Source organism: Ambystoma mexicanum, chromosome 3q (genome assembly GCF_040938575.1).
Source record: "Ambystoma mexicanum isolate Mex_15411 chromosome 3q, UKY_AmexF1_1, whole genome shotgun sequence".
In the NCBI taxonomy this organism is placed as follows: Eukaryota; Metazoa; Chordata; class Amphibia; order Caudata; family Ambystomatidae; genus Ambystoma; species Ambystoma mexicanum.
In genome coordinates this window covers 296067572-296094237 of record NC_090926.1, presented here as the reverse complement: position 1 = coordinate 296094237, position 26666 = coordinate 296067572, and the positions used below count along the sequence as shown (strand labels likewise).

At 48.2% G+C, this 26666-nt stretch overlaps 1 protein-coding gene across 1 annotated transcript in view; it reads right to left on the bottom strand.

Annotated features, from left to right (window-relative positions):
• Positions 1–26666, bottom strand: part of LOC138582483 (peripherin-like) — a 115713-nt gene that overhangs the window by 5292 nt on the left and 83755 nt on the right. Inside the window, exons 6-8 of the mRNA XM_069653809.1 lie at positions 14326–14546; positions 12959–12993; positions 860–933 (exon numbers count right to left, since the gene is read on the bottom strand). Of these exons, the coding sequence (XP_069509910.1) occupies positions 860–933; positions 12959–12993; positions 14326–14546 (330 nt within the window). The remainder of the gene's footprint in view (positions 1–859; positions 934–12958; positions 12994–14325; positions 14547–26666) is intronic.

The following is a 26666-nucleotide window of genomic DNA, read 5'->3' as shown; positions in this document are numbered from 1 at the left end:
ACCTATGGGCCGTGAACACTGACATGTGGGGCAACACTTTATCCAACCTGGGGGGGGTCTAGACTCCCAAATGTAAAGCCATTTTTCCTTCATTCTATGAGTCCCTGAATACTTCCATATGGGTCATCGATACAAGGGGGCCCGCATACTGACATGGAGTGTAACAATCCATCCATCACTCCATTCCTCCCTCCTTCCATCTTCCTTCCATCCCTCCGTTCCTCGGTCCCTGCAGTCTAGGGCCACCGGGACACCGACTTGTAGATCATAACTCCGTCTGTCCTTGGGGCCCCTGTGCCCTGGCATGCAGGGCCATTCTATCCACTGCAGCGCGTCCTGGGCACTTACGCGTAGGGCCTCTCTCCATGCATCCTTCATATTGGCCCTGGACTCTATAGTATATGGCAAGTCTCCCTCCATCATTGGTGCCCATGGACTCTGGTCAGGGGTGGACTGGGAACTAAAAGAGGCCCTGGAAATAATGTTCAAAGTGGCCCTATGGTACACGTTGTCAGCATGGCCAGCCCTTTTCCTATGGGAACATTTGGAAATACCACACAAAAGAGGCCCAGGATGCAGAGGCCTACAGGAAAATCTCCAGAGTTCCCTGTAGGCCAGTCCACCCCTGACTCTGGCATGCAGGACATTTCTATACATCCAAGGGGCCCTGAGCCCTGCTATGTAGGTCATCTCATCATTCATACCATGGGGCCCTGGACAGCGATATAGAGGACATCTGCACATCTCATGGGAACTAGAAGCACCTCCCTCCCCAAACCTGAGTAGGGGGCTTCACTAGCCCACTTCCCTGTTTGCCGTGCTTTTCGCGCTACCTTACAACCCCCCCATGTTGACTCACCTCTCCATCCTGGGTCTCAATGGTTCTCGTAACCAGTGCCTTTCCACTGTGGACTTCAAAACTACGATCCAGCTCTGTCGAGGACACATGCAAAGAAGAGCGAAAGAACAGGGAGGATGAGGAGATCAAGATGTGAAGCATGAACCGATACAAGCAACCAAGTAACACAACCTAGGTAGCCCTCCTCCCCCTTTCAAAATAGTTTTGCCCACTTACAAGGACGTATTCTGCATTGTAGGCATCAACACATACCCCTGTAGACTGAATGGTTTGAGAAGCATCCTGATTCCTGTCATGGAAGTGCCTCTGGAAGGGCCAGCGTCAGTGATGTGTCAGACACCTGACATGTCTCTATCAGACCACAGGGTCACTCCTTGCACCTCTCTAGAACCCCGAGTAGTCTATCTGACCAGAGGGTCACTCCTTGCACTGCTCTAGAACCCCGAGTAGTCTATCTGACCAGAGGGTCACTCCTTGCACCTCTCTAGAACCCAGAGTAGTCTATCTGACCAGAGGGTCACTCCTTGCACCTCTCTAGAACCCCGAGTAGTCTATCTGACCAGAGGGTCACTCCTTGCACCTCTCTAGAAGCCAGAGTAGTCTATCTGACCAGAGGGTCACTCCTTGCACCTCTCTAGAACCCCGAGTAGTCTATCTGACCAGAGGGTCACTCCTTGCACCTCTCTAGAACCCAGAGTAGTCTATCTGACCAGAGGGTCACTCCTTGCACCGCTCTAGAACCCCGAGTAGTCTATCTGACCAGAGGGTCACTCCTTGCACCTCTCTAGAACCCAGAGTAGTCTATCTGACCAGAGGGTCACTCCTTGCACCACTCTAGAACCCAGAGAAGTCTATCTGACCAGAGGGTCACTCCTTGCACCGCTCTAGAACCCCGAGTAGTCTATCTGACCAGAGGGTCACTCCTTGCACCTCTCTAGAACCCAGAGTAGTCTATCTGACCAGAGGGTCACTCCTTGCACCGCTCCAGAACCCAGAGTAGTCTATCTGACCAGAGGGTCACTCCTTGCACCGCTCTAGAACCCCGAGTAGTCTATCTGACCAGAGGGTCACTCCTTGCACCGCTCTAGAACCCGAGTAGTCTATCTGACCAGAGGGTCACTCCTTGCACCTCTCTAGAACCCAGAGTAGTGAACAAACTTACCAAGCAAGGTGTAAGCGCACTGATGCATAAGACATTTATTTCATGAACATGTATATCATGATCCAACTGTGGCTTCTCCATTCAATGTGCATATATAATGCGCTCCTTGTTGTCTACTGATGTAAAGAGGACCGCTAGAAGGTAACCTCTGTGCCTGAAGGAGGCTTTGAATCCCGGGCGGTGGAAAGGAACTACTGTGGCCCAGAGCTCAGCACACCATCTCCGTTCCCATTCTGCAGCTCAGAAGGGAATGCTGTCACAATATTTGTTCTGGTAGATTATCACCCGGCTTGCATAGTGTTCCGTATCAGTGTGCAGTGAATCTAGGCTGTAAATGCTCACATCCTGTTATTTTCCAGCCCCCATTTCCCCTAACCTGTGCACTTGCCGGGACTTCCTTTGCTCCGCAGCTGCATCTGCCATCATGTTAGCTCCAGTCACCGGTTCACGATGTAGTGCATCTCATATCTACAGTGCTCAGCCCCTTTCACTTGTGCCTATACCATTCCAAGATGGCCCCACCTTTACCCATACTGATCCCTTCATTACTCTTCCCAAGATGAAGAGGAGAGCACTGAACTAGATGTAAGATGACCCTAGTATAAATTTGAGGTACTTCTGGTCTGATCTTCGTTTGGGGATGTGAAAATATGCATCATGTAGTTTCAGCAAAGCCAGGACGTTTCCTTGGGAGATCATAGAAATGATTGACTGCGGAATGGCCATCTTGAATTGTCTTGTGCTTATGAAGTGGTTGAGAAATTTCAGGTTGCTTAACAGTCTGTCGCAGGCCTTGCAAATTCTTCAGAATCCCACTAGACCTGCAGGACGAGTTCTTTAATTTACATACATGACCTAAGAGAAGTGCTCTTTCGCATGGTGACAGGTGGCGTATAATTTATCTGTGGTTTCTGTAAAATGATGCATACCACCATAAACAAAAAAGTTAGCAGGTGCCCCTCTCTAGGAATAATATGGCATAATATTCTTCCTTTGTGAAAAGTACAGTGAGCAAAAAGCAATGGCTGCGGACTCTCAAAGTGGGTGAAAACCACAAAACAGGTTATCATGCCATGTTCTTTCTAGACAGGGGCACCTGCTACCTTTTTTGTATTTTTGCAAGGAACTTGGGGTTGGTCAACCTAAGTTACCTGGGGGAACCCAGACGTGGACCCCTTGCTCACTGTTCTCAGGGAGGCACACCTCCACCTCACTGATGAGGCCCGACTAGGCCGAAACACGTGTTTGGGGTTGCTGTTGGCATCTTGTTCAAAGGAGGTTTGCCAGGCAATTCGGTGCTGTGGGTGGGACAAAGACTGATATGCAAATGGATATTCCTCCTTTGTGAAAAGTACAGTGAGCAAAAAGCGATGGCTGTGGACTCTCAAAGTCGGTGAAAACCACCAAACAGGTTATCATGCCATGTTCTTTCTAGAGAGGGGCACCTGCTACTTTTTGGTATTTTTGCAAGGAACTTGTCGTTGGTCACCCTAAGTTACCTGGGGGAACCCAGACATGGACCCCTTGCTCACTGTGCTCAGAGAGACACAGCTCCAACTCACTGATGAGGCCCGAATAGGTCAAAACTCGTGTCTGGGGTTGCTGTTGGCACTCTTGTTCAAAGGAGGTTTGCGAGACATTTGGGTGCCGTACTGCCCTTGTGGGCGGGACAAAGACGGATATGCAAATTGATATTCCTCCTTTGTGAAAAGTACAGTAAGCAAAAAGCAATGGCCGTAGACTCTCAAAGTGGGTAATGCCACCATAAGCACAATTCCTTTTTGGTACAAGGCTGCCACCCACAGGTCAGCCATGTACAGTGAAACTTTAATTTGCCATTTACAGCAAACAAGGTTTGCTTGTAGAAAATGTCAAATAAAGTTTCTAACATTCCCATCCTCACCAGCAAGGTTGAGCACCATGCAAATGGTGCTCACTTTTCATAAAATCATCTCGCCAATGTGAGTGGGCTAGTAGATTTTGTGAGCCCTGCGTAGGTCTCAATAATGTTATCAACATCAAGATGGAGTAGAGTAGAATGTGTCCTTCTCTACCCCACCGACCCCCATTGGGACTTATACAATGACCTCCTTGGCCACTTAATCTGGTATGCAGGGCATAATAGCATTCACAGAAATCCTGCCCTTGGGAGTAGTGTTGCCCCAAAGTGCGAGAGGTGGTGCATGAAATTCTAATTCGTAGCCCATTGATCCAGTGTCATCTTGCTCCAATCCTCTATGAAGTATGAGAGCCATGTCCCCACAGACTTGTCATCATTGTCGGGGCTTCTGCTGTTTGCATGAGCAGACCCCCTTTTCCTGGAGTTGGCATGCTCTTCCCCCGGTTTCTGATGGGGCCTACTTCTATATGACCCCAAGGATTTGAATGGCCTATTGTATCATCTTGAGATTCCTATGGAGGATCTGAATCTCACAGGTTATTTGTGGGCTCTGCCCAATGTATCTGCATGTTTTCACTGTAGAACACCCTGTGCTATTTGTCCTCCAGTATTTGAGGTAAGAGCAGAGCTTCCTCAAATGGCATTCGCATTGCTCTAGCCTTCTGGGAGCCGTATGGATACCAGTCTCTAAATTAGATGTGATGTTTCCCCGAGGTGGTAGACCCCATGGTTATGCATCCTGCCCGTATCCTTTTAAGGAAAGGTGCAGCAGATGTGCTACTTATCACTGCGTTTCCCCTAGTAGTGGTGCACAGTCAGTCATCAATCGCATGGTAACATCTTTGGAATCCATTCCGAACCGTCTCGGCCACATAAAAAACATATTTGCCTGTCCTCAGTGGGAGGCTGTGTATGATTTCTTGAGCGTGTTCACCGCCTTTCTTTCCACCTTGTGCATCCGCCGCTATGGAAGACCTACCAGTGAGGCTATGCAGGATACTGTCCGGGCAGACATGTCATCGAGGTGATATATCCTCTCATTTAAGAGAGTACATCTTCACCAAAAATGTGGGCATGGCAATTTTCTCCGGATCCTTTAATTCCCTGAGGTTCTGTTTTTGTTTTGTCCCTAATCACAGGCAGCCCGTCCAAGCCAAACGCTTGGAGTGCCTAATGTTGGGATCTTCTTCCAAATCCATACAGTGGAGGGACAGAAAGCGCACACTATCTGCAGCCTCCTCCAGCACCTCAGTCCCTACTGAGGAACTTCCCTGTGTTATCATCCTGCGATACTGATGAAGTGGATGAAAATGACGAGAAGTCATACATTGAGGAGGACAAGGAGGAAGAAGAGGGGAAAGAGTCACTGGACATGTTTTTACTCTTCCCTCTCTCCTGCAGTGTTTGTTTGACCAATTTCTTAAACTGTACTGTCCACAGATCCAAATTTCCATACATTTTACTTAGCCTCTCATTTTTCCTGGAGTGGGGGAGTACTGGTGAGTCATTCCAGTTTGAATGACTGTATGTTGTCGTTTTTCCCTTGCGTTACTGGAGGATCCCAAGGCAACTGCTCAGCTCATTTCCAATGTCTACAGGCTGAGCGTGTATAAGTATATGTTCCTGGTGGCTCTGTGCTGTGGGCCTGAACTGTTGCCATCCAAGATGGCCACCCCACGTCCGGAACTTCCCTAGAAACTGAGAATAGACTCTGAACACCTGTGAGCTGCAGAGGTCCCCTACTGTACTCTGCATACTACGTACACCTTGGCCAATCCAAAACACCGGACAGTCAGTAAGGATGCAACTTCTCCAGCCAGGGAGAACCTCAATGGGGAGGCCAGATTCCTTGGCCTCCCACGCTCCGTTACAGCGTCCTTACCTTCTTCCACCTGTGCTCCGTTGCCCATCTGCCAAGCAGAGGAACCACAAACACTCCACTTTCCACAGGCGGCCTCTCCCAACAGACCCACAGCCAGGCTGTGCAAACCTTCCGGCCCTGATCCAAGCCCCCCCCTGCAAGGAAGGGAGCCTTGGCCAGTTTGCTCCCAGACTCCCACTCCTGGGTGGAACAATGCTGTGTGGTCTCTTTGCTAGAGGCAGGACATATTTTAATGAATGGATTGTGTGTAGGTAGGTGTACAGATGCCGTCACTGGGGAGAGATGGGCGGTGCTAGGAAGACAATTGATTTGGTTCATGCTTCGGAGATGGTTACCTCTAAAGTGAGCACGGTGATGGGAAAGGGGGACATGGAGGTAATGCAACACACACTGCTAGTTGCTCACTCTCCATCCAGGCTACCACTTCTGCTATTGAATTGGCAACGCACCATCTTTTGCTGTGTTGGGTGAACGGAATGCCAACAGGGCGCCTGTGTCAGTGGAACATCGCATCCCTCCCAAATGAAGGAAACGAAATGCTGTTCTCACTCAACAGTTACAAAAGTCTTTAGAAATGCCCAGTAGGTGGTTTTACATTCTCAAACGGCACCTGTATCCAACTTGGTTGGATGGGTGATGTTTGTTGGGTATCACTACATATTATCCCCACCAAAAATATTAGCGTATATATGGTCGTCTGGAACGGCCATAGGCAATATTTTTGGGGGGATTATTTGGGGGGTTTTTGGGAGCAGGGGTTGCGGGGGTGTCCCCCGCAGGTTCCATGCCTTAATATTGGCGCAAAAATATGGTGATATTTTTGTATGGCGATGTTTTCGCGAGGCTATTAACACATGGAACCGTTGTTGGGTGCACGGTATTCGGTTGGTCTGAACTTGCAGCATCCACTTCCTGCTGCTCCAGCCTGACTTACATTTCCCTTGCTCCTGATGCATGGTCCTTGTTACACCCTGCCTCCTGGGATAATCGGAGTGTGTGGATTTAGGTCTTCACTGATCCTCTGGGACACATTTCTGCAGTCCACCTTGTGTTTGCCGTGAGCATTGTGTCTTGGATTGGACATCGCTCTAAATGTAGGCTCTGTTTATTTGTCCCAGCTGAGGAGGAGTCACGCTGCAGATACTGACGCAAGCATTACCCGCTGGCTGAAGGAGCCAGGTTGGGGTTCGATGGGTACTGACAAACCTACCGACATATGGTACTCCTCAACAACTGCAGTGGCCCAGAGTTATTTGCTCCATACAAGTGTATGGGAGTTATACTGTCCTGTCAGGAAAACAACCAGAGGCGGGCTAGACCCATTAAGAACTAAACCGGAAGTGACAGGGTCACCCGGAAGGGCATTTCACACCGAAGTGAGGTTTCACCGGTTGGTTGAAGCCTGGCAATGGCTAAGTGCCACCCGGAGAGGTCTTTACGGCAGATCCACTTGGGGTCTGGGCAAGGCTAGGACTGCCCGTGGGTTGACTCTGTTATGTTATGTTATTGAAATTTGTAAAGCGCACGTTCACCCGAGGGCATCATGGCGCAAGCAGCAGTTAGGCTAAAGGGAGGCCTAAAACAATACAGTTTTCAGGGAACGTCAAAAGGCGAGGTGGTCATCAGTGGCTCGGAGAGAATGAGGAAGGGCATTCCATGCCTTAGCAGCAGTCACTGAAAAGGCACGACCTCCCATGCGGGATAGTCCGACACGAGGAACTGCCAGCACTCTAATAAAGTGATTGGCTTCTTCCAATATACAAAACATTTCTGTGCAAATTATTGGGATGAAAATGATGTTGCATGCCTTGTGGTGGGGCCGTGGGGCGCATTAGGGGTTAACCCTGCTATGTAGTGAGCATTTGTTTGCCTTTTGGATTCCTGGCAGCGGGGCCAGACTTTGTGTCCATCAAGGGTGCTAAATTAGATGGGGCACCTGGCGCTTATTGCACTTTCTCACCGCTGCCCCGATCCATTCGTTGCTTTCTTTCAATACTGCGGGCCCTCCTGCCAGACCAGTCTTGCCTCGGCCGCGCCGGATTGGGGGGAAAGGCGCAAATCAGTAGAGTGAAGCTGCAGCCGTTAAATGAGGCCTGCAGCCCTGTAACCGGGAGCCTCCACCGTTTGCAACGCCGTCTCCTCTCCTTTTCAAACCAATCCGTTCATCCCCTCTACTGCTAAGCAAAAGAATGCTTTTTTATCAACTTATGACCCGATTCATGGAATTTTTAGCACTGTGCAAAGTCGCTTTTCACTGCCAACACACACCCTGATTCATGGAACTGTGCAAAGTGAATTTTTGCAGAGCAATGTCAGTGCAAAGTCACTTTGCACGGCAAAAATACACTTTGCACAGTTCCATGATTTGGGCCCCAGGTCATCTGCGCAAATCTGAATTCACAGCGCGTTTCCTTATTTCCATATGACACTACTTTGTTGGATATAACACTGCTTTAATAATGTTTTAATCCGGGGATCCTTTGGAAGATTGCTATGCCCTGTTGTGCTGATTTCGCCTCTAGCAGTGATAACATGTTTCTGGGAACTCAGGAAGGTAGGTAGACTGCCACCAACGCTGGAGGAAGGAAGGGGTCTGCAGAAGACATTGGGCATCCTGTCTCCTGCTGTGCTGTCTGCAGAGCAATGGTCAGTGAGAGGATGGGCGGTGCAGTGCACAGGGATGGCTGCAAGCCACCATTACAACCTTCTGCAGACTGGTTCAGGAGATCTACACGAACCCATATGCTAGCGCATGAAACAGCACCAAGTATTTGGCAATGGTAAAGTGGGATTTCTAGCAGGACGCTCTCCCTGCAGAGCAATGGTCAGTGAGAGGATGGGCGGTGCAGTGCACAGGGATGGCTGCAAGCCACCATTACAACCTTCTGCAGACTGGTTCAGGAGATCTACACGAACCCATATGTTAGCGCATGGAAACAGCACCAAGTATTTGGCAAAGGTAAAGTGGGATTTCTAGCAGGACGCTCTCCCTTCAAGTAAAACACCTGATACAGCTTAGGGTGGTGACAGCCGGAGTGACAGCATGTCAGCTGCAAGTAGCTCATGCTGCTAACATTCCTTCTGACATTTAAGACATCGTTTCTACTGGTACCAGTTGAAGCAACTGGGTTTTAATAATGGACTCCACCTGATGAAATCAAATCACCCGTGGACCTTTCTTGACAGCAATTGGAGAGACGCACAGACACCCGTTTGTGAGGAATCATTTGCAAATAGTTATACATGAGACAGCCGAGCCTATTCCCAGCGTGGCCAGGATATGTCACGGGGCTGCTACTGGATCCAGTTACTGACATGCACTTTATCTGACAAGCAGGTCACCTTTACAGAGAGGTGTAGCCAGGATTGTCTAACAAATGGGGCCTGAAACCAATGTTGTTGGGCAGACAGCAGTGACATTAACATCTGTAAATGCCCACAGAGTGCTGCTGAGCGGGCATTTACAGATTAAGGTTGGGCCTTGCCCGCTCAGGCCCTACCCTGTCTACACCTCTGCCTTTACAGAGGGCACACAACAAGTGGCACCCTTTTTATACACCATCACAGAAGAGGTATGTTATCTAATAGGTTTCCTACATATGTTAATTAAGCACGAAGCAGACATAGGGTCACATCCTTAAATGCACGCCCACAATAAAGGGCGTTATTGTCCGTAAACGTAACATAAATAACGCATGTTCTGAAAGGCATAACGTTTTACCTGCGGGCAGTTCTTGGACATCTTTGCTGTTTAGTTACTGTTTTAATCAATGCTTCTTGCTTGCATTCTGCAGGCATGTTTGTATGAAGTGCAGAATAGGGAGGCAAAGGCAAACACATGATGCTTTTCATACTGCTGTCACGTGTTGCATGTAGCTGTGCGCTGGTGTTAGTATTACTTAATGAGTAGAAATCCCCTTGTGTTTTCCTCTTGCCCGAATGCCAAAGCCCAACTGCAACAGAAAAGATTTGCAACCTGCCTTTTCATGCATTGACATTTGCATTCCTGCAACGTTAGGCTGTTACCTTGCAGGCGGCGAAGGACCGTGCCGAGAGGCTGGTGAGCTGCGGGAATTGCGCGCGCTGCAATTAGAATGCCTTACCTTACACCTGTCACTACTGCGGTGCGTGCCGGCTAGGGCTCCATGGATGCTGTTCTGATGAATGGCCCGCGCGTAGCCTCGTGCAGCCGTGGCGTGGACAGCCACGCGCGAGGAGAATATTGCAAGGTGTTGTGTCCCGGGTTACAAGGAGTGCCTGCTGGTAACTCGCATCCAGATCAAGGTCTGTGACACCTGGAACGCCTTGCACTTCTGCACTGTCCTCTGCGGATGTTGGATGTGGATGCACATCTTCACAACATCTGGATGCTTTTGCTTAGAGGCCCTCAGTAGAGGGCCACGAGCTTTTTCAATGCTATTTTCTCTCTTCCAGCTGCCGAGGTGCTTTCTTGATAGAGGAAAGGGGATGCACCTGTGTCACAAGGCTACGGCCTTAACAATGTCATCGATGTGGAGTCCAATCATTTTCCCTCCCCAAAAAGCCGAAACCTTTGAAGCGACATGCACGCTCCATCAACATATCTTCAAGATCATGTTCATAAATGTTTAATACATAATGGTCCTGCGGCAGGGCTGCGCAGCAGGAGCATATCTGTGTCTACTGACGTTTCATAAACTGCACATGTCGAGGCAACTGTGGGCGAGGTTTGACTAGTTAAGATTATGCGTGGCTGGTGATGTTTACTTATGCACTAGCCTTGTCTCCCTCCTAGGGATTTGGGCTGTCTCTTTCTTCCTGTTCTCCACACCGAGGGCCTAGACCACGAACGTCTCCCGCTCTTCCTTACACTCCATCTGGTTAGCGTTATCCATCAAGATTTGAGTGGTCACGTAATATACTTCTGTGACCTGCATCCTGAGGTGTTGTACTAACATGTTTGCCTGCCAGCTGAGCAACACACTTACGCAAAGCGGTTCTGTTTTTCGCAGGTTGTCCCTTAGTACCATGCATGCTCCTTTGTGTGGGAGAAAGTCACCACAGTAGAGGCCGCTCTTACTTGAATTGTGTTTCTTTGTGTTGTGCTGCATTCGGCACTGTGAGCGTTGGCTCTTTATTGCTTATTCTGATTACTTCTGATGGAGTTGCGCGGCATAACGCAGCCTTCATGCTGTAGGATCTGGCATTTGCCAATTCACCTGCCCTGCTGGATTTTAGATATCCTTGCCAGAGTAAGGCCCAGTTCCAGCAGTTTTCAATGGTACAGTTTTGCAGGACTGTGTCCTTCAAATAGTTGTACTTTCACTTCATCTGTTTCCTATAGCAAAGTGTAAGTCGTGCAAATGTGCATGTTATCCATCAATGGATTTCTTGGCACCCTTTATATAACAAATGATCAGGACGAACCCGGTAAAGCCACAAGGACCCAAGACAATTTAATAAAGATTCTGACAAAGACAATACGTGTAATATTTCATACAAGTAAGTGATTTCCACAGGCAAGTGAGACCAAACACATTCCCAACATTTAACATGCACTGTAATTCATATTAATAGGGACACATAGTACATGTGGAGAGTATCAAGTATCTCTTTGGTACAACCCGTTATGGTTGAGATGGGGGCAAGGAGGAATTGTATTTGTATTGGTTTTAACAACAAAATAGTGAGTGCCCGGCATATGTAACAGGCACTTTGCAGTATAAAAAAGTCCTTGGCACCCTGACATTCTTGATCTAACTAAAAGCATCTTATTCTGCCTATAGCTGCACCATAGATGTCACTGGTGCTCGGGTCACCTTGTTATGAAGCCCATGAATATTCCATTGCATGACTGCCACCACTTTTGCAGCTAGCGCTCTTGCCAGGGAATCCATGTGATTCCCTCCATGAAGCAGTGGCAGGCGCGGGAATCCCGACGAAGCTTGGGTTCCTGCTCCCGACATTGATTGATGCGGTCAATCCAGATCAGTAATGACGGCCTCCATGAACAAACATGCTGCCCATCATTTCAACTGATTCATTTGGATTGCACCTGCATCCTGAAGGTGCCAAAAATGCAGGCAGAGTCCACATGAATCGAATATATCTGAGGGGATCATATTGCAGATCACCCATAGCTTAGAATGGCAATCCCTGAAGAATGGTCTTCCGGCTCCATGAGGGGAAATCATAACCAGAATAGGGCAGATGCGGGGAAACACATAAACACATTTCGCCTGCATCTGCCTCCATTAAAAGGTGGCTTCTGGTGTCTTGAACACTGTATGCAATTCCTTCCCTTCTTGATATATTATCGTCAACTGTTTGCAATCACATTTCAAGTCATTCCAGCCACACAGTCCACTTGACTCCTAATGTTGAAGGCTGGCCATGTGCTGGAAACTGACTCATGGAGTGAACAGCCAAAGGCCACAATTCTCAGGGGGTGGGTTTTGGGGGGAGGCTGCTTGCTATCCATGGGGCTCAGGCATGAATGGTCAAGTCTTCTTGAACTTCCTACCATGGGAAGTCTGTAGCCACACGGATGTCAAACATGATCCCCAAGACCCTGAAATCCTAAAGCCCCAAGCAGATGTTATGTCGACCTGAGGAGACTATCAAGAGAAACCAAGTCTCAGTGCTGCTCTGGGGGCCGAGTGAGATGTCAAGAGCATTAGTCAGGGTCATTGATCCATCATAGCTCTGGGATTGGGTTTGGGTTTAGATCACTGTGTTCACTTTGGTTGTGGGATCCACATGTTATACCCTCACACTGAAGGCAGGGGAAGATTCCACCAGAGATCCTGCGAGATTCCTGCACTCTGAAAAAGGGAAGTTAAGGCAGCCCTCATAAGGGAAAAACATTCTTGTGGACGCTCTTAATATTTGGAGCATCTTTAGGAAATCCTCGCAGTTTAGGTGCCGGGCAAGCAGAGCGTCACGGAGGTCCGCTGAACATAATTGTTCACCAGAGCTCTTGATGGATGAGCCTAGGGTGCAATCGCTTGGGTTACAGAGCAAGTGCTGCTCATGGCTCCTCTGTCCAGATGATGCAGAGGACCCCTGATAGGCGTTGTGCTGGCTATCGGGTCCCAGGGATTGGTGGCCATAACATAGACCATGCAGAAGAGAAAAGGCAAAACATCTTGGGCATTTACCAAAGTGCTAACTTACCACAGCTCCTGGTTTGATTGTGGGACTCGAGGAACCTATAGGGAACAAAGAGAAGCATAAGCGAGGAGAGCATGAACAAGGGAGAACGTTTATGTAGAGCTCTCTGTTGAGTGAAAAACTTCCATTGCCCCACACCATAATGAGAAACTTCCATTGCCCCACACCATAATGAGAAACGTCCATTGCCCAACACCATAATGTGTTAATTCACTGGCATCCAACAGAGCTCACTCACACTGCCTCCCTTCCTCAACCCCACCACCACCATCTGTTCACCCACTGGCACTCCCCTGACTTCATGCTGGCTCGACACAGCCCTTTCACATGCCCTGATTATCTGACTGCACAACCACCCCAACACTTCTTCACACCCACTACCTGCAGCACCCAGAAACCAAACCAAAAGACACCATCAGCCCAGCTGCTGCCACAAAACATTGCCCTCAGCTCTAGCTATCTAATTCTTTAAGAGGACCAGTTCTCCCACTAAACCATTACTAACATTGACCCACACCAGTGCTGGAATTCTACGTGCCAAGTACCAGCATTACTTTGCAGTGTGCCAGAGCCTGGACTACACTGCATCCTTACTGACGCGCCACTGCACCAATCCGTGATGATCAACGTTATTTCAGAGAACAAGCACCACCAAAGCAGCATAGTAACACATCATTCATAAAATATGTACTAACCAAAACACCCTTAAAATGTGCACCATACATCAGCATAGACCTGCCTTTCATGAATGATAACTGCTACCTGCCGCCATAACTAAAATAACTTTGGGTTCCCAGATCGTTGTTATTTGGGAAAACGCCAAAGTGTGTGGCCTTTCGTTTAAATTAAATTGAACATTTGTAACAATAAAATTATAAATAGCATTCACATACAATAGAATCAATGAGTTGTTAAAGGTTGAAAAAATAGTAATTCTAAAAGTAACTTGCAACTTTAAACACTTGACATCACCAAGACGTGGCATTGCACCACTGCACCAATGTCAGCAGAAACTGCCCGGCAACTTCTCCTGCGTGCTAACCTTTCCTCCAACTGCCCAAGTGCCATTCCACTCTTTCAGTCATAGTTCAGCAAAGGAGCGTGGGTGGTGTTAACATTCGCATCCTCGCTCTTTTGCCAATCATCTGAGTCCTGTCAGCTCATTACTTTAACAGTATTTTCATAGCGTTGATGCTGCCTCACAGGATCTTTTAAAACAACCTGTTCCCAGGATTCTGTTGAGTAAAAAGCATTGATCAAATATCCCCTGACTTTGATCCAACATATCCTCCTGTTACTTGTCTCCCGCACTCACCCCTCGCCACCCCCAGCCCCCACCCCCGACTGCAGCTGCTGGCACAGAGACAAACCTGATCTCGCTGCCCTCCAGGAGGTTACGATAGGTTGCAATTTCAAGATCAAGGGTCAACTTGACATTGAGCAGTTCCTGATACTCATGGAGGTGGTCGGCCATTTTCTCTTTCAAGACCCAGATCTCTTGCTCCAGCTGCCCAATCTTGTCTCTGTGGCTCTTGTTCTCTGTGGAGATTTCCTCCTCCAACTGCTTAATCTGGGAGAGGTTCACCTCGTTCTAGAGAAAGAAAGGCAACACAGGATACCCTGAGTAAGAGGACAGTACCATTGGAGGGGTCAGAAGAGCTTCCACGAATCTCCAGTGTCAGAAGAACTTCCACTGCTATCCAACACACATGGAGTGGGGGGGGCGAGTGGGAGGCAATCATGACAGAGGAGCTATGCTAGTCTCTCTCCCTCATCCCCTCAGCCTCCTCAAGCCACCAGAAGAAGTAACTCCTCCTCCTTTGTTCTTTCTGATCGGAATAATTATTTGCTTTCTTTGTCTCAATGTATGCGTCCTTCACAATATCCCGTTGTTTAAAAGACTTTATTTTGAAAGCGTGCAGTTTGGTCGAAAACATGTGGTCGATTTAACCAAATACATTTACATACATGGTGTGTGGCTATGTGTATGTAGGAGTAGGGAGGTAGGGGTGGGGTGAGCGCGTGAGGTAGGTAGGGGGAGATGGGAACCCCTCAGAACAAAAACAAGTTGAATTTAGGTTCACCAAAAATTAGTCGACCAAACTACAGACTTTCAAAAGAAAGTTTTTTATAACATGTCGAATCGTCGTTCATCACTCCATTGCTCCAGGAGAAGCAATTTCAAAAGCTAGATTTTCCCTCTATTTTTATGGAAGGTCTGCATGAAGGCAGCCATCTTAGGTATAGAGACTGTGGTGTGGAAGTGTAGATGAGAGGGCGAGAATGTTTGTGTGCTTGAAAGAAAGAATTGGTATGCCATCTTCTTTTAATAGTAGACAGTGGTGTATGTGTGAGGCTGCTTTTTAGGTTTGGGGACAGTAGTGTGAAACTGCAGTGCCCAGTGGTAGCATGTCCAAAGTCACTCCATCCAACCACTTCACGAAGTACACTGTCTGATGAAAATAAAGGTAATGGCTCCTTGCTTCACCGGTTAACTTACGGGTAGTAGTGGTTGAAAAAACAAGGTCGAAATTCAGTAGTGGTGTGGTCACTGTACAACAAAGCAATAGATAAAGATAAGGTAAATCAAGCAATGATGGAAATAAGTCCTTGATGCTTATCTAGTAAATACACACAACGCGCAGCGCAAACAGGGTTTGCTAGTGGTTAAGCAGGAGCACAGGAGCAAAATTCAGACTCAGCAGAGGAAGACCATTAATAGGAGCAAGGGTTCTTCCTGGCTTTTGGTAGATGGAGACTCACAAGCATTAATTTACGGACCGTGGAACTTCATAGTTCAACACTTATTTGGATAACCAGGAAGCTATGTTTGGGAGATCACATGGACAGGCGTCTTTCGAAGTGCACGTGCGCAATGTGTCTTCTCATTTTAGGGGCGAATTTCAAGTGCATGCTGGCTGTGTTCATCTACGCCTCACAGGACAGAACTTCAGAGGGACACAAACGGAAGAGTTTCCTCTTGCCTCACTGAGGAACACTTGACTGTGTCAGCTGCACAGACACTTTTCATATCTGGCCAGGTTACTTGTCAGCTCACTGTCTTAAAGAGACAAAAAGCACAGGACTTCCAAGAATGATAGGCATCCTTCATAGTTCTCCTACAGCAAAACAAAAGAGGTGATGGCTGGAAGGTTTAGACTTAATCTTAACCTTTGCCATTGCTCTGGGCAACCCTCCAGACCATCGTCTTTGCCTGCCAAGCCATTACAAAAGTTAGACTTAATCTTAACCTTTGCCATTACTCTGGGCAACCCTCCAGACCATCGTCTTTGCCTGCCAAGCCATTACAAAAGGGGAAAGACCATATGCAAATCAGGGCTGGTCTTACCCCAAAAGTGGCAGCCGAGCCCGAACTTCAAGGTCACATCCCTTCTGCACCAGACCGCAAGCATTCCCAAACATGTTTCGGCCTTGTTTGGCCTCTTCAGTGAGGAGGAGCCTGGGTCTCTACAGAAAAACAAAACAGGTGATGGCTGGAAGGTTAAGAATTCATCTTAACTTCTAGCCATTCATAGTTCTCCTAAATAAGGACTCGGGAAGGTGGTCCGCCAGTTGAGCTAGGGTGCATGAGTGTGCCCATGGAAAGCAATGATTGACCCAATGGCTCATCTGGAAGTAATGCTTCCCCAAAAAAACAATACAAGGGAACAATATGATGCACCAGTAATGCAATCCCGTCATTGTTTTCAATGATGGTCAGCACAGCGTGTCAAAAAGACCAAATACCAAAGACCATCTCTAAAGCCATCCCCCCGCAACCTGAATCAGTGTCAGAGAGAACCAGGAAGTCACCATGGCTTTAGAGGCGGTACGCATGTGAGAACAGTGGGGCGGCTGGAGGGTGTGCAGGGGATACAGGTGCCGGGAGTGATCGCAGGAGGGATGGGATTTTATTAATGGCACACCAATGGGGGGAGGGAGAATGGGTGAAGTGGTTTACAGGATTTTCATGGGGAAGGGTGAACCCCACGTTGGATCACACTGGGTGGTGACAAACCTGATGTTGGCTAAATCCGACCTGTTGAAGGTCCCTCAAAGGCAGCCTGAAAAAAGCAGTCATTTGTGGTAGCGGTCTTCAACAGGTGGTTTTATGACAGAACCCAATCGTCGAGGTTCGCTCTCTTCCACGAAAGTATGAAGCAGCACAGCAAGGTGGGGCGTCTCTCGGACATGCACTTTGGTTGTTTGTCAGGTCGACCAGTCCTGCAGACAAATCATGGAGCTGGCACCTTTTTGTTCTAGTCCTTTGGTGACTTGTTTTTTTGGCCCCAAAATTGGGCAAAAGCCTCTTGCACAAAAACCAATGGATCTATTGGGAATGTGGGTGCATTAGCGGCCGCTACTCACCTAGTCACATTCTTGCAGAATGAATACTGGGATGACCCAGGAGCAACTGGACCTTATATCATTGTTATTATGCAGCGAGCATGATATGATATGATAGGTTATTTATAAGGTGTTTAATACCCAGAGGTTTCTAAGCACGGACCCGGGGATCGAACCTGTGGTGCTCCGTGTCGTCTTGCTTCCAAGGTGAGCACATTGCCCCTGAGCTATCCTCCTGAGAAATTGATTCAGATCAATGCTTTCTATAATGTGCCCTCTTTTTGAGGGTAATGGTCAACTGCTGCCTAAAATCGTGGTGTATGAGGAACTGTATGTTTTTTTGGCTCTGGAGCAGAGCATGTAGCTCTTACATGAGATAGGGCGGTGTAGAAGAATGACATGCTCCAACCGTTCTAACGCTGAGGGGGCCACGCGACATGTAGGATCAGCCCATAGGAGCCCCTGCTGGGTGGCATTGTTCAGGCAGCACTAGTGGGTGCATTCTTCCTGTGGCGGCCCAGGGGCTGAAGATCTTGTTTCATTCACTTGGATTTCAATGTAAATGAGGGCCTTTGGGTAGCAAGGGCTCCCTTCTGTCCACAGAAGGTTGTGCCGCCCTCTCCCAAAATGACATTATTCATACACTACAACCAATTGAGACACTCTGAAAACATGCACAGAGCGATTACAATCTACAGGAGATACCTATTTGATTATAGATGGGTAGCTATCAATTACAGGAGTATATGCGCCCGAGGAGTTCCGAGTGACATCTGATAGACAACAAGAGCGAAGCCCGAGCTCTCCATGGTATCAGTCGGAACAGGGAGGTGGAATACACCCCATAGTTGCAAGCCACCTGTCTATAGTTTGATGATGTGCATGGCCCAGTGCATCCTTTTTACACCACCTGTGCTTTCCCTTGAGAACTAGCATTCTAGAGTTGTAGAGTAGATGCATGCGGGGACTATAAACAACATGTTATATCTAGGCCCTCATCACGAGTCTGCTGAAATACCGCCAAAATACCGCCAAACTCTTCTACTGTTCCGCCACCTGTATTTGCAGAGTGTTGAACTGGTGGTGTTAATCCCCATTGCTGGAGTCTACAGAATTCCATTGGGGATTTTGAGCATTTACCGCAGGTGTTATTTGCACCCGTGATAAATTGGAATTTGGCAGTGCAGTAGTAAACGTCACATTTTTATTGCATCACCAAACTCATAATAAAACCTATTGTTGCCTTTCCTCTCGCCCCATGACAACACAACAAGAGAAAAAAGAATACCCGGCAGGCAAAATGCTTTGTCCAACTGCTCTGATGTCATAGCAGTTGATTATACATTCCATAACGCTCTGTCATGGCATGGCAGTAGGAGAATACAGAATTCAGAAATATAGTAGTTGCTAATGGGTTCCAATGGAGCCTTACACAAAGATGAAATTTAAGTATTCTAGGTTGTGGTGCTGTTGAGCAGTCATCAAAATGTATGCATATCCAGGAGCATTGTTGAGTGAGTTCAGGCCTTCATTAACGTCTTGTTTCTGGTCATGGCTCTGCGATATTTGCGTAGCCGTGCCAAGTCGCATTGGCACCCTCCTTCATGTGACTCAGTTTTGGATCTGGTGAGAAAACCTGTAAATCCTGGACATTGGCCTGCGGCACCAGTGAGGTGTTCCCTGGTGGTGGCACTTCCCCTTCTGTAACTAGCCATTGTGAACTGTCCCATTGTTACACTCGAGTGAAACCCTCAGTTTACACGCTCGTTGTTTGGGCTCCCGGCTTGTGGTACTGCTGCTGGCAGGTGGATCCCCATCTGACAGCATCTTTGAATCATCTGCTTTTGCGCCTGCTGCTGCGACTCTAAGGACTGGCGCCATTTGGACGTCTTGCCTTGAAACAGAAGGTGGCTCAATTTGGTGGTCATTTGGCAGGTTGGGGTGCGGAGCCTTGAAATTTGGCCCTGGTCCAGTGCCCTTAGGGTGCTGTGAACAGTGGCTCCATATATCGAGGTTCGTGCTCATTGTTTTTTTTTTTTTTTATTTCTTTATTAATTTTATTCAAGCCAAACACCAATACAAACCAAACTTGCAGTGCAATTTATAACAATTCCAATAAACACATTTAGTTTTTAGTCACTGCTCTCGCAATCCCACCCCCCTTCATGAGCCTGTTTGTTCTTTGCATTCAGTATCTGGTTAGTGTGGCAGAGTTTCGCTGCCATCGGATTCCGTTGGATCCGATACTACTCCGAACATTTCCGCTATCAATGATTTCCATGCCATCAGGGAGCCCATTTCCTCCTCCCCACTCATGCTGCTCGTCTCTTGCCATACCATCGTTTCAGCCTCCGCCCATTTCTGTAATTCTTCCACCACACCTCCACCTGTGGTTTGTGACACTTTTTCCACCCCATGGCTATCCTTCGTTTGGCAAGCACATATGCCAAATCTTTCAATTTTTCGACATGTTTAAATTTCGGTGATCTGGGGAAACCACCCAGCAAGCAGGCCCAGACTGTATCTATGACGAGCGTGACCCCTTTCTCCTCTAGTTTTTGTGCTACTTCACCCCAGAAGCATTCAATTACCGGGCATGCCCAAAACATGTGTATCATGTCGGCGTTCTCCTCTTCGCACTTAGGACATGCCTGGCGCCCAACGTTTTTGAACTTAGATATCCTCAGAGGGGTCATGTATGCCCTGTGCGTTATATATAACTGCATTTGTTTCAATCTGGAATTTCTTGACACCTTCTTGTGGTATCCCAAGGCAAGTTCCCACATCCCATCCTCTATAGGGGCTCCCGCTTCCGCTTCCCATTCCGATCTTAAATGTACCAATTCCTTCCCGACCTTAGAAATGACCATCTCATATAATCTAGAGATCTCATGCCGCCCCTCCGATATGTCATATATTGCCCCAATAATAGCATCTGGTTCCTATGTCAAAATTGTTTCAGGCCACGTTTTCCGAATCTTCTGCACCATTCTGTGATACGTAACATATTGACCTGTATGTAATCCCGCTGCTTCCCCAAGTTCTCCAAAATCCCTTATGGTCCCTTCTTGCCAAATGTCCCCTAACGTGACCAGCCCCACTGATTCCCAGTAGGTCCTGATAATCACCCTCAACTGCTTATCCCCCCCACCAGTGCAACCAACGGTATCTGCGGGGAGCATGGGACAGGGTCTCCCATCATCCGGGAAGCTCTACGCCACATTTTCCACCCATATATCATCATCCCAGGGCGCTCTTTCATTTCTGACTCGGGCAACCAGATCATTTCCCTTAAGTAAAATGGAGTACAGTTCTGCCCAAACAACCTATGTTCAGGAGTCTCTTCATCAGAGAGCCACTTGGCCACATATTGCAGTTGACCCGCTACATAATAAGCCTCAAAATTAGGTAGTTTAATACCACCTTTTTCATAGAAGTTCTGCAACTTCCATAACGCCACTCTGTTCCGGGGGCCATGCCACCGAAAGTCTCTACACATACTGTTCAGCTTAACAAAGAACTTCTTAGGTATCATATATGGAATATTACTAAAGTAATGTAAAAGCCTAGGTAGGACCACCATCTTCAGCATTGCTCCTCGTCCCATCATTGCTAGGGGCAATTTCTCCCAAAACCTCATAATTTCCTGATTTTCTCAATGGCTATCTCGGTGTTACACTTATGTTCCTCTTCCGCCGTGTGGTACACGTCTATCCCAAGGTAACGGAAAGAACTCACCGCCCATGGTATTTGTAGCACCAGCAACCTTTCTACAGGGGTTCCCACATAGCCACCTAGCGGAAATATGCTAGATTTCTGGGGGTTCACCGCTATGCCGGACAGCCTGGCATACCTCTCCATCACTTCCAAAATGTATTGGAGATTTTCTTCCGGGTATTTTAGATATAATAACAAATCATCTGCATATAAGGATATTAAGTGTCGCTCTCCTCCTACCTCAATACCTATCATATCATATTGTTGCCTGAGGTATATTGCTAGGGGCTCCAGGGCTAGAATGTAAAGCATCGGGGACCAGGGGCACCCCTGCCTAGTGCCTCTGCTAAGTTGCCATCTCTCAGATATTACTGATCCCGTTCGAACTCTGGCCAACGGTTCACTGTATAGCATCTTAGCCCATTTAATATAACCCGGCCCAACTCCATATATCCCTAGTGCCGCCAACAGCCATGGCCACTTAACCGAGTCGAAAGCTTTAACTGCATCTAGTGACACAATCGCCATTTCGCCTTCGCTGCTACACCCCCATTCAACCACCCGATGGAGTCTCCTGTGGTTGTGAGTTATGTTCCTACTAGGGACATAGCCCGTTTGATCTGAATGAATTAATTTGCCAATCACTCTCCGCAATCTGTTTGCTAAGACGGCTGTCAATATCTTACTGCCCTGGTTCAGCATCTTCACTTATCTTGGGCAGTCCTATATCTTCTAGTGTTTCAGCTATCTCTTCTGGGCTGCTCCTCTCACTATCCTCATATAGCGCCTTATAATAGTCCGCAAATTCCTTGTTGACTCCTTCTTGAGTATCCACTTCCTTGCCATCCTCCCTAGTTATAGTCCTGATCGGGGGTCTAGGGGTTTCATTCTTGTATAACCAGGCTAGAAGCCGGCCCATTTTATCACCCCCTGCATGCTGTCTCTCTGTGTACTTTTTATAATTGAGATTGCAGAGCCTTTCCCAGAGTTCCGCGCACTGCTACTGTAATTTGAGTACTAGCTCCATATCTGCATTGCCTCTTCCCAGTGCTTTTTCTAATTCCTCCTCTGCTTTTTGTAGGTCAGCTATTACTCCACCCTGCAACCCCCTTGACTTGGATATGGCAACCCCTCGCATCAACACCGTAAGGGCTCCCATAGTGTTCCTGTTGAGTCAACACTACCAGTATTCACCTCAAAATAGTTAATAATCTCATCTCTTATGTCCTCCCTAAAGATTGGATCCCTGAGTGCCTCTGCACGGAGGCGCCACATTGGAATCCGCGCTCTCGGGGGGCAATATTGCCATCCGAGGACCAAGGGCGAGTGATCCGAGAGGACCCTCGCTTTATATTGTATATGGTTGCTCACTGTCATCACATCTGGAGTGGCAAAGACATAGTCGAGTCTTGTGTGCAGCTGCTGCGGGGCTGAATAATGTGAGTATTGTCTATCATTGGGATGTTTTGTTCTCCAAACGTCTACCAGGCCGAAATCATCTAGCAGCGTCTGCAATATTCTGGCCGCCGGGGTGGGCCTATCAACCCTATCATCCGACCTGTCTATCTTAGGGTTTATTACACAATTGAAATCCCCACCCCAAATCACCGCACTGCCCATACACGCACCCATGGTGGTGCACAGAGTTCTGAAGTATGCCGCTGTGTCTTGTTTAGGGGCATACGTATTCACAATACATATTTCTTTATTCTCTATCAACCCCTTCAATATGACCATCCTCCTGTCTGTCTCCACCACTTCCTCGATTATCTTAAAAGGGACATGCAGCGCCACCCAAACAAGTACTCCCCTAGCATAGGCAGAGTATGATGAGCCCACCACAATACCTTTCCATTTTTTCCCCAATTAGCTCTACTTTCTCTCGTGTCAGGTGCGTTTCCTGTAGCAGTACAATATCTATCTTTTGCCGTCTCAAATACAGCATGACCTTATTCCTCTTCAAATAACTGTTAAGTCCTTTGACATTCCACTTTATTATCTTAAGCTCCCCCATTGTTCATTAATACTTCCTCTTCTTACATCAGGCCAGTCCTCCCTGCTCACACAAAAACAGTTGCCTCTCAGTAGTCCGCACAGGCTCTTATGTAAATCCAAACTCCCCATAACTATATACACCTTAAACTCCCCGCCTCCTCCCCCTCCCCCCACCCATCCCTTCCCCAACAACATCCCCCCAACGGTTGCCCAGCTCCATTCCTGGATCTCAGGCATCCCCACATCTAGTCCTGTCCGCACTGATCTGTGCTCAGGGCTCAGTAGGGTGAAGTCGCCCTAATGGCCACTTAACTACTAATATTTCGGGTTAGGTCGCCTTCCTCCTGTCTCTCCTATTTTCAAATGCTTATGCTAAATGTTAACACTACATAGCTGTCAATGTGTTACGCTCACCTGACTCCCATGGAGGCGCTGGCCTGGTTCGCGCTGCTGTGACCTCTTCTAAGGTGATGCGCAGGGTTCGGAAGACGGACTGGACCGGGCCCCCAAATCTGGCTTGTCTGGCTCGCAGAAGTATCCTTCTGTAGGCGAAAATAGGGGATTAACTGTCTGCGGGGTAATGCAATCGGCCTCCCACTTCCCCCTCTCACCCTCCTTGAATCCCTTCTGTGATTTGTCGTAGCGTCTCACCTTAGGGTCTGGAAGGACGAGCTCTCCATCCTGCTTCTGATGCAGGGGCGTGTTGGTATCCAGTTACTTCACTGGATTTTCGGATTGGTGAGAACCAAACTTGCTTGGCTTCCAGGTAAGTTTTTTGATAAGAGGTTCCCCTTGTGTCCATGCATTAATGTACTAATGCTAGTGTCTTTTTCCCCATAGGGGCCGGGGTACAGAATGCCGGGGAACAGGCACCGACCCGAGATGAGAGGTGAAATCCTTGTAGAAATCAGGTAAGTCTTTAATGAGTGTTTTTTGGTAATGTCTTTTCATTCGCTCATTAACGCTGATGTCTCTTTTTCCCCTTAGGGGCCGGGGTCCGGAAATGCCAGGATGCGGCGTGGACCCGGAATGAAGAGGGAATGAATCAACAGGTAAGTCTTAACATGGAGATTTAGCTTTCCTTATTCCCTTCTCTCTCTCACCTTTTGTTCTGGTCTTTTTCTCCCCTGGCGCTGGGGCGTGACTGCGAATCCGGATGATCGCTGCTGAACATGGAGGCGCCCTGTAAAGGTGAGTGGAATGCGGCGCTGCAGCGATCGACACGATGAGTTTTTAAATTAAAGTCTTCCTTTTCAGGATTGTCGGCGAGATGTCTCCGGGATGCGGATTTAGCAGGTAAGGGCTTTTCCTTCTTCTGTTCTCTTCTTCTCTTCCTTTTCAGGTGATCCAGGATGCTGGCAGGCGTGGCAGAAGTCAGGATGCAGGAGCAGACACGGTGAGCGTCCAGCTGCTAGATGCAGAACAACGCGAAGCACGTGTGGCTGTTCGGGTGGGGTTTAAATAGCCTTGGAAGAAGTACCAGGTATGTATCCTTCCTCCAATCAGGTCTGTATCCTTCCCCGACCACGCCCGGATGGTAAATTAGTCCCACAGGTAAAGTAGTTCCTTTCAGGCCTCAAGGAGGCCGGGATCCTGCAGCATGGTCTGCATCAGGTAAGTGCACCCAAGCATTGCCATAATGAGCCTGGCGCCTATGGCGCCAGGACTGATGTCTTTTATGAGCCTGGCGCCATAGGCGCCAGGTCACTGTCCAAAGGGCCCCTATATGGGGTTGCTTGGTCCTTCCTTAGGGACTGGATGTCCGCTTTCGGGGATGCCGGGCTTGAACCGGCTCCCCGGGAGCGGGCATCATGACACAATGGTATCTTATCCACTATATTCTAGTCCATGCAGAGCTCAACGCTCAAATGTCAATCATTGTTCAACCAAACTCGCTTCCTCAGTATACTAGGATCAATTTCCCACTTACCTCCTCACCGTCCTCAACACAAAATCTTTAATTATCTTGTCCGTGCTGGTCCCAGTCTGACTCTAGTTCCGGGCAGCCTTGCAGGTCCAGCCAAGTCGCCACTTCCTCCGGGGTATAAAAAAAAACACTTTGCTTTTGTGTAGCACCTTCATTTTCGCCGGGTACAGAAGCATGTACTTAATGCCTGCCGCCCGCAACCTCCTCTTGATGGTCATGTAGTTGTATCTCTGCCTTTGCACCAGCATCGTGTAGTCCGGGTATGCCGTCACATTGGTGGATGCTCTTTCAATTGTTCTGCCTTTGCGAAAGTATTCCAGGATCGTCTCTCTGTCTCTGTAATTCAAGATCATTGCGATGATTGGTCTCGGCGGAGCCCCAGGCCGTGGTTTCCTCATCAAGGCGCGATGCGCTCGCTCTACCGTGAACCCCTGGACAGCTTGTCTGCCCCTATCTCCTGTAGGATCATGTTCTCCACGTAGTTCGTGGGGTCCTGGCCTTCTTCCCCCTCCGGTAGGCCGACCACCCGTATGTTATTTCTTCTCGCCCTTCCTTCTGCTTCTTCCACCCGATTCTCGAGATTGGCCACCTGTTGTTTCAGCACATGCACTTCCTTTGTATTATTTGCACTGGCGTCCGTGTTGGTCTTAACTGCGCTCTCCAGCCCACTTGTCCTTTCTGCCAATGCTCTAACATCTTGCCTTAACAGAGTGAGTTCAGTTCCTATCGTATCAATCTTAGTCTCCAAGGCTGTTCGTAAATCCGCCATTGCCGACCCCCATTTAGTGCCCAGTTCTAGAATGGCATTCAGAATCTGGTGCTTGTCTCCATCTGGGGCAATTTCCACAGGGGTCGCAACCGCGCTCTGTGCTGATGTTGTAGGGGTTCTCTGCGTTTTTGCTAAAACCTCCATTGTGGATTGCTTGGTCTTGGTTCTCTAGGTTTTTATTGACATAGTGTCCCCTTAGCTCGTGTATACTCCAGATCCGTATTTGAATCATAGCTCCACAGGTTCTCGTGATTGCTGGGGTGCTTTACTTATTGTTTGTATTTATCAAGTCCCCTTGAAATAATAACTTCAATGGATTGTAGCCTTCCACGTAATACTACTAGCCCACCGTGTTTATTAGCACAGTGTCACTACAGAGAGGGCTCTGTGCGTAACTAATTTAATCCTGCAAGCATTCCAATCCGCCTCTCTTACTTATATCTTCTGTGCAAGTGTCTTGTGCATAAGCAGAACGGTTGTTTAATCCACTACCTATCGTGCACTATCATGCACTACCTGTCGTGTGTCAAGCAGTTTGCACCGAGGCCACGGCATCCAAGCCTCCAAGCTCAACAGTCCACTCCAGACCATGCACCTGGATAGGGTCAGCAATAAGGTGTATAGCGCAGACCATCCAGACTCCTGCATTTGCCCAGCAGGGCGGCTCCAATGTACTTTGTTATCAGCTTAGGCTGTGCGCACCTACAAGCACTCAGAATCCGGTCCCCGTCGTAGAGCTGGCAGATGATCTCTGATATCGGCAATGCGGCCTCAGTGCACACCTCTGTACATTTGTGCATGGGTGTCCCCCGCCGCCAAAGGCACACAGGATCCGATCGCGTACAGCACGCAAATATTTAGTTGTTGTCCTTCTCGCCGCGGCCCACTCGTGCAAGCGCAGCGCTCAACGGCCTCTTCAACCGCCCTATTCCTCAAGGGGGTTACAATTCCACGCG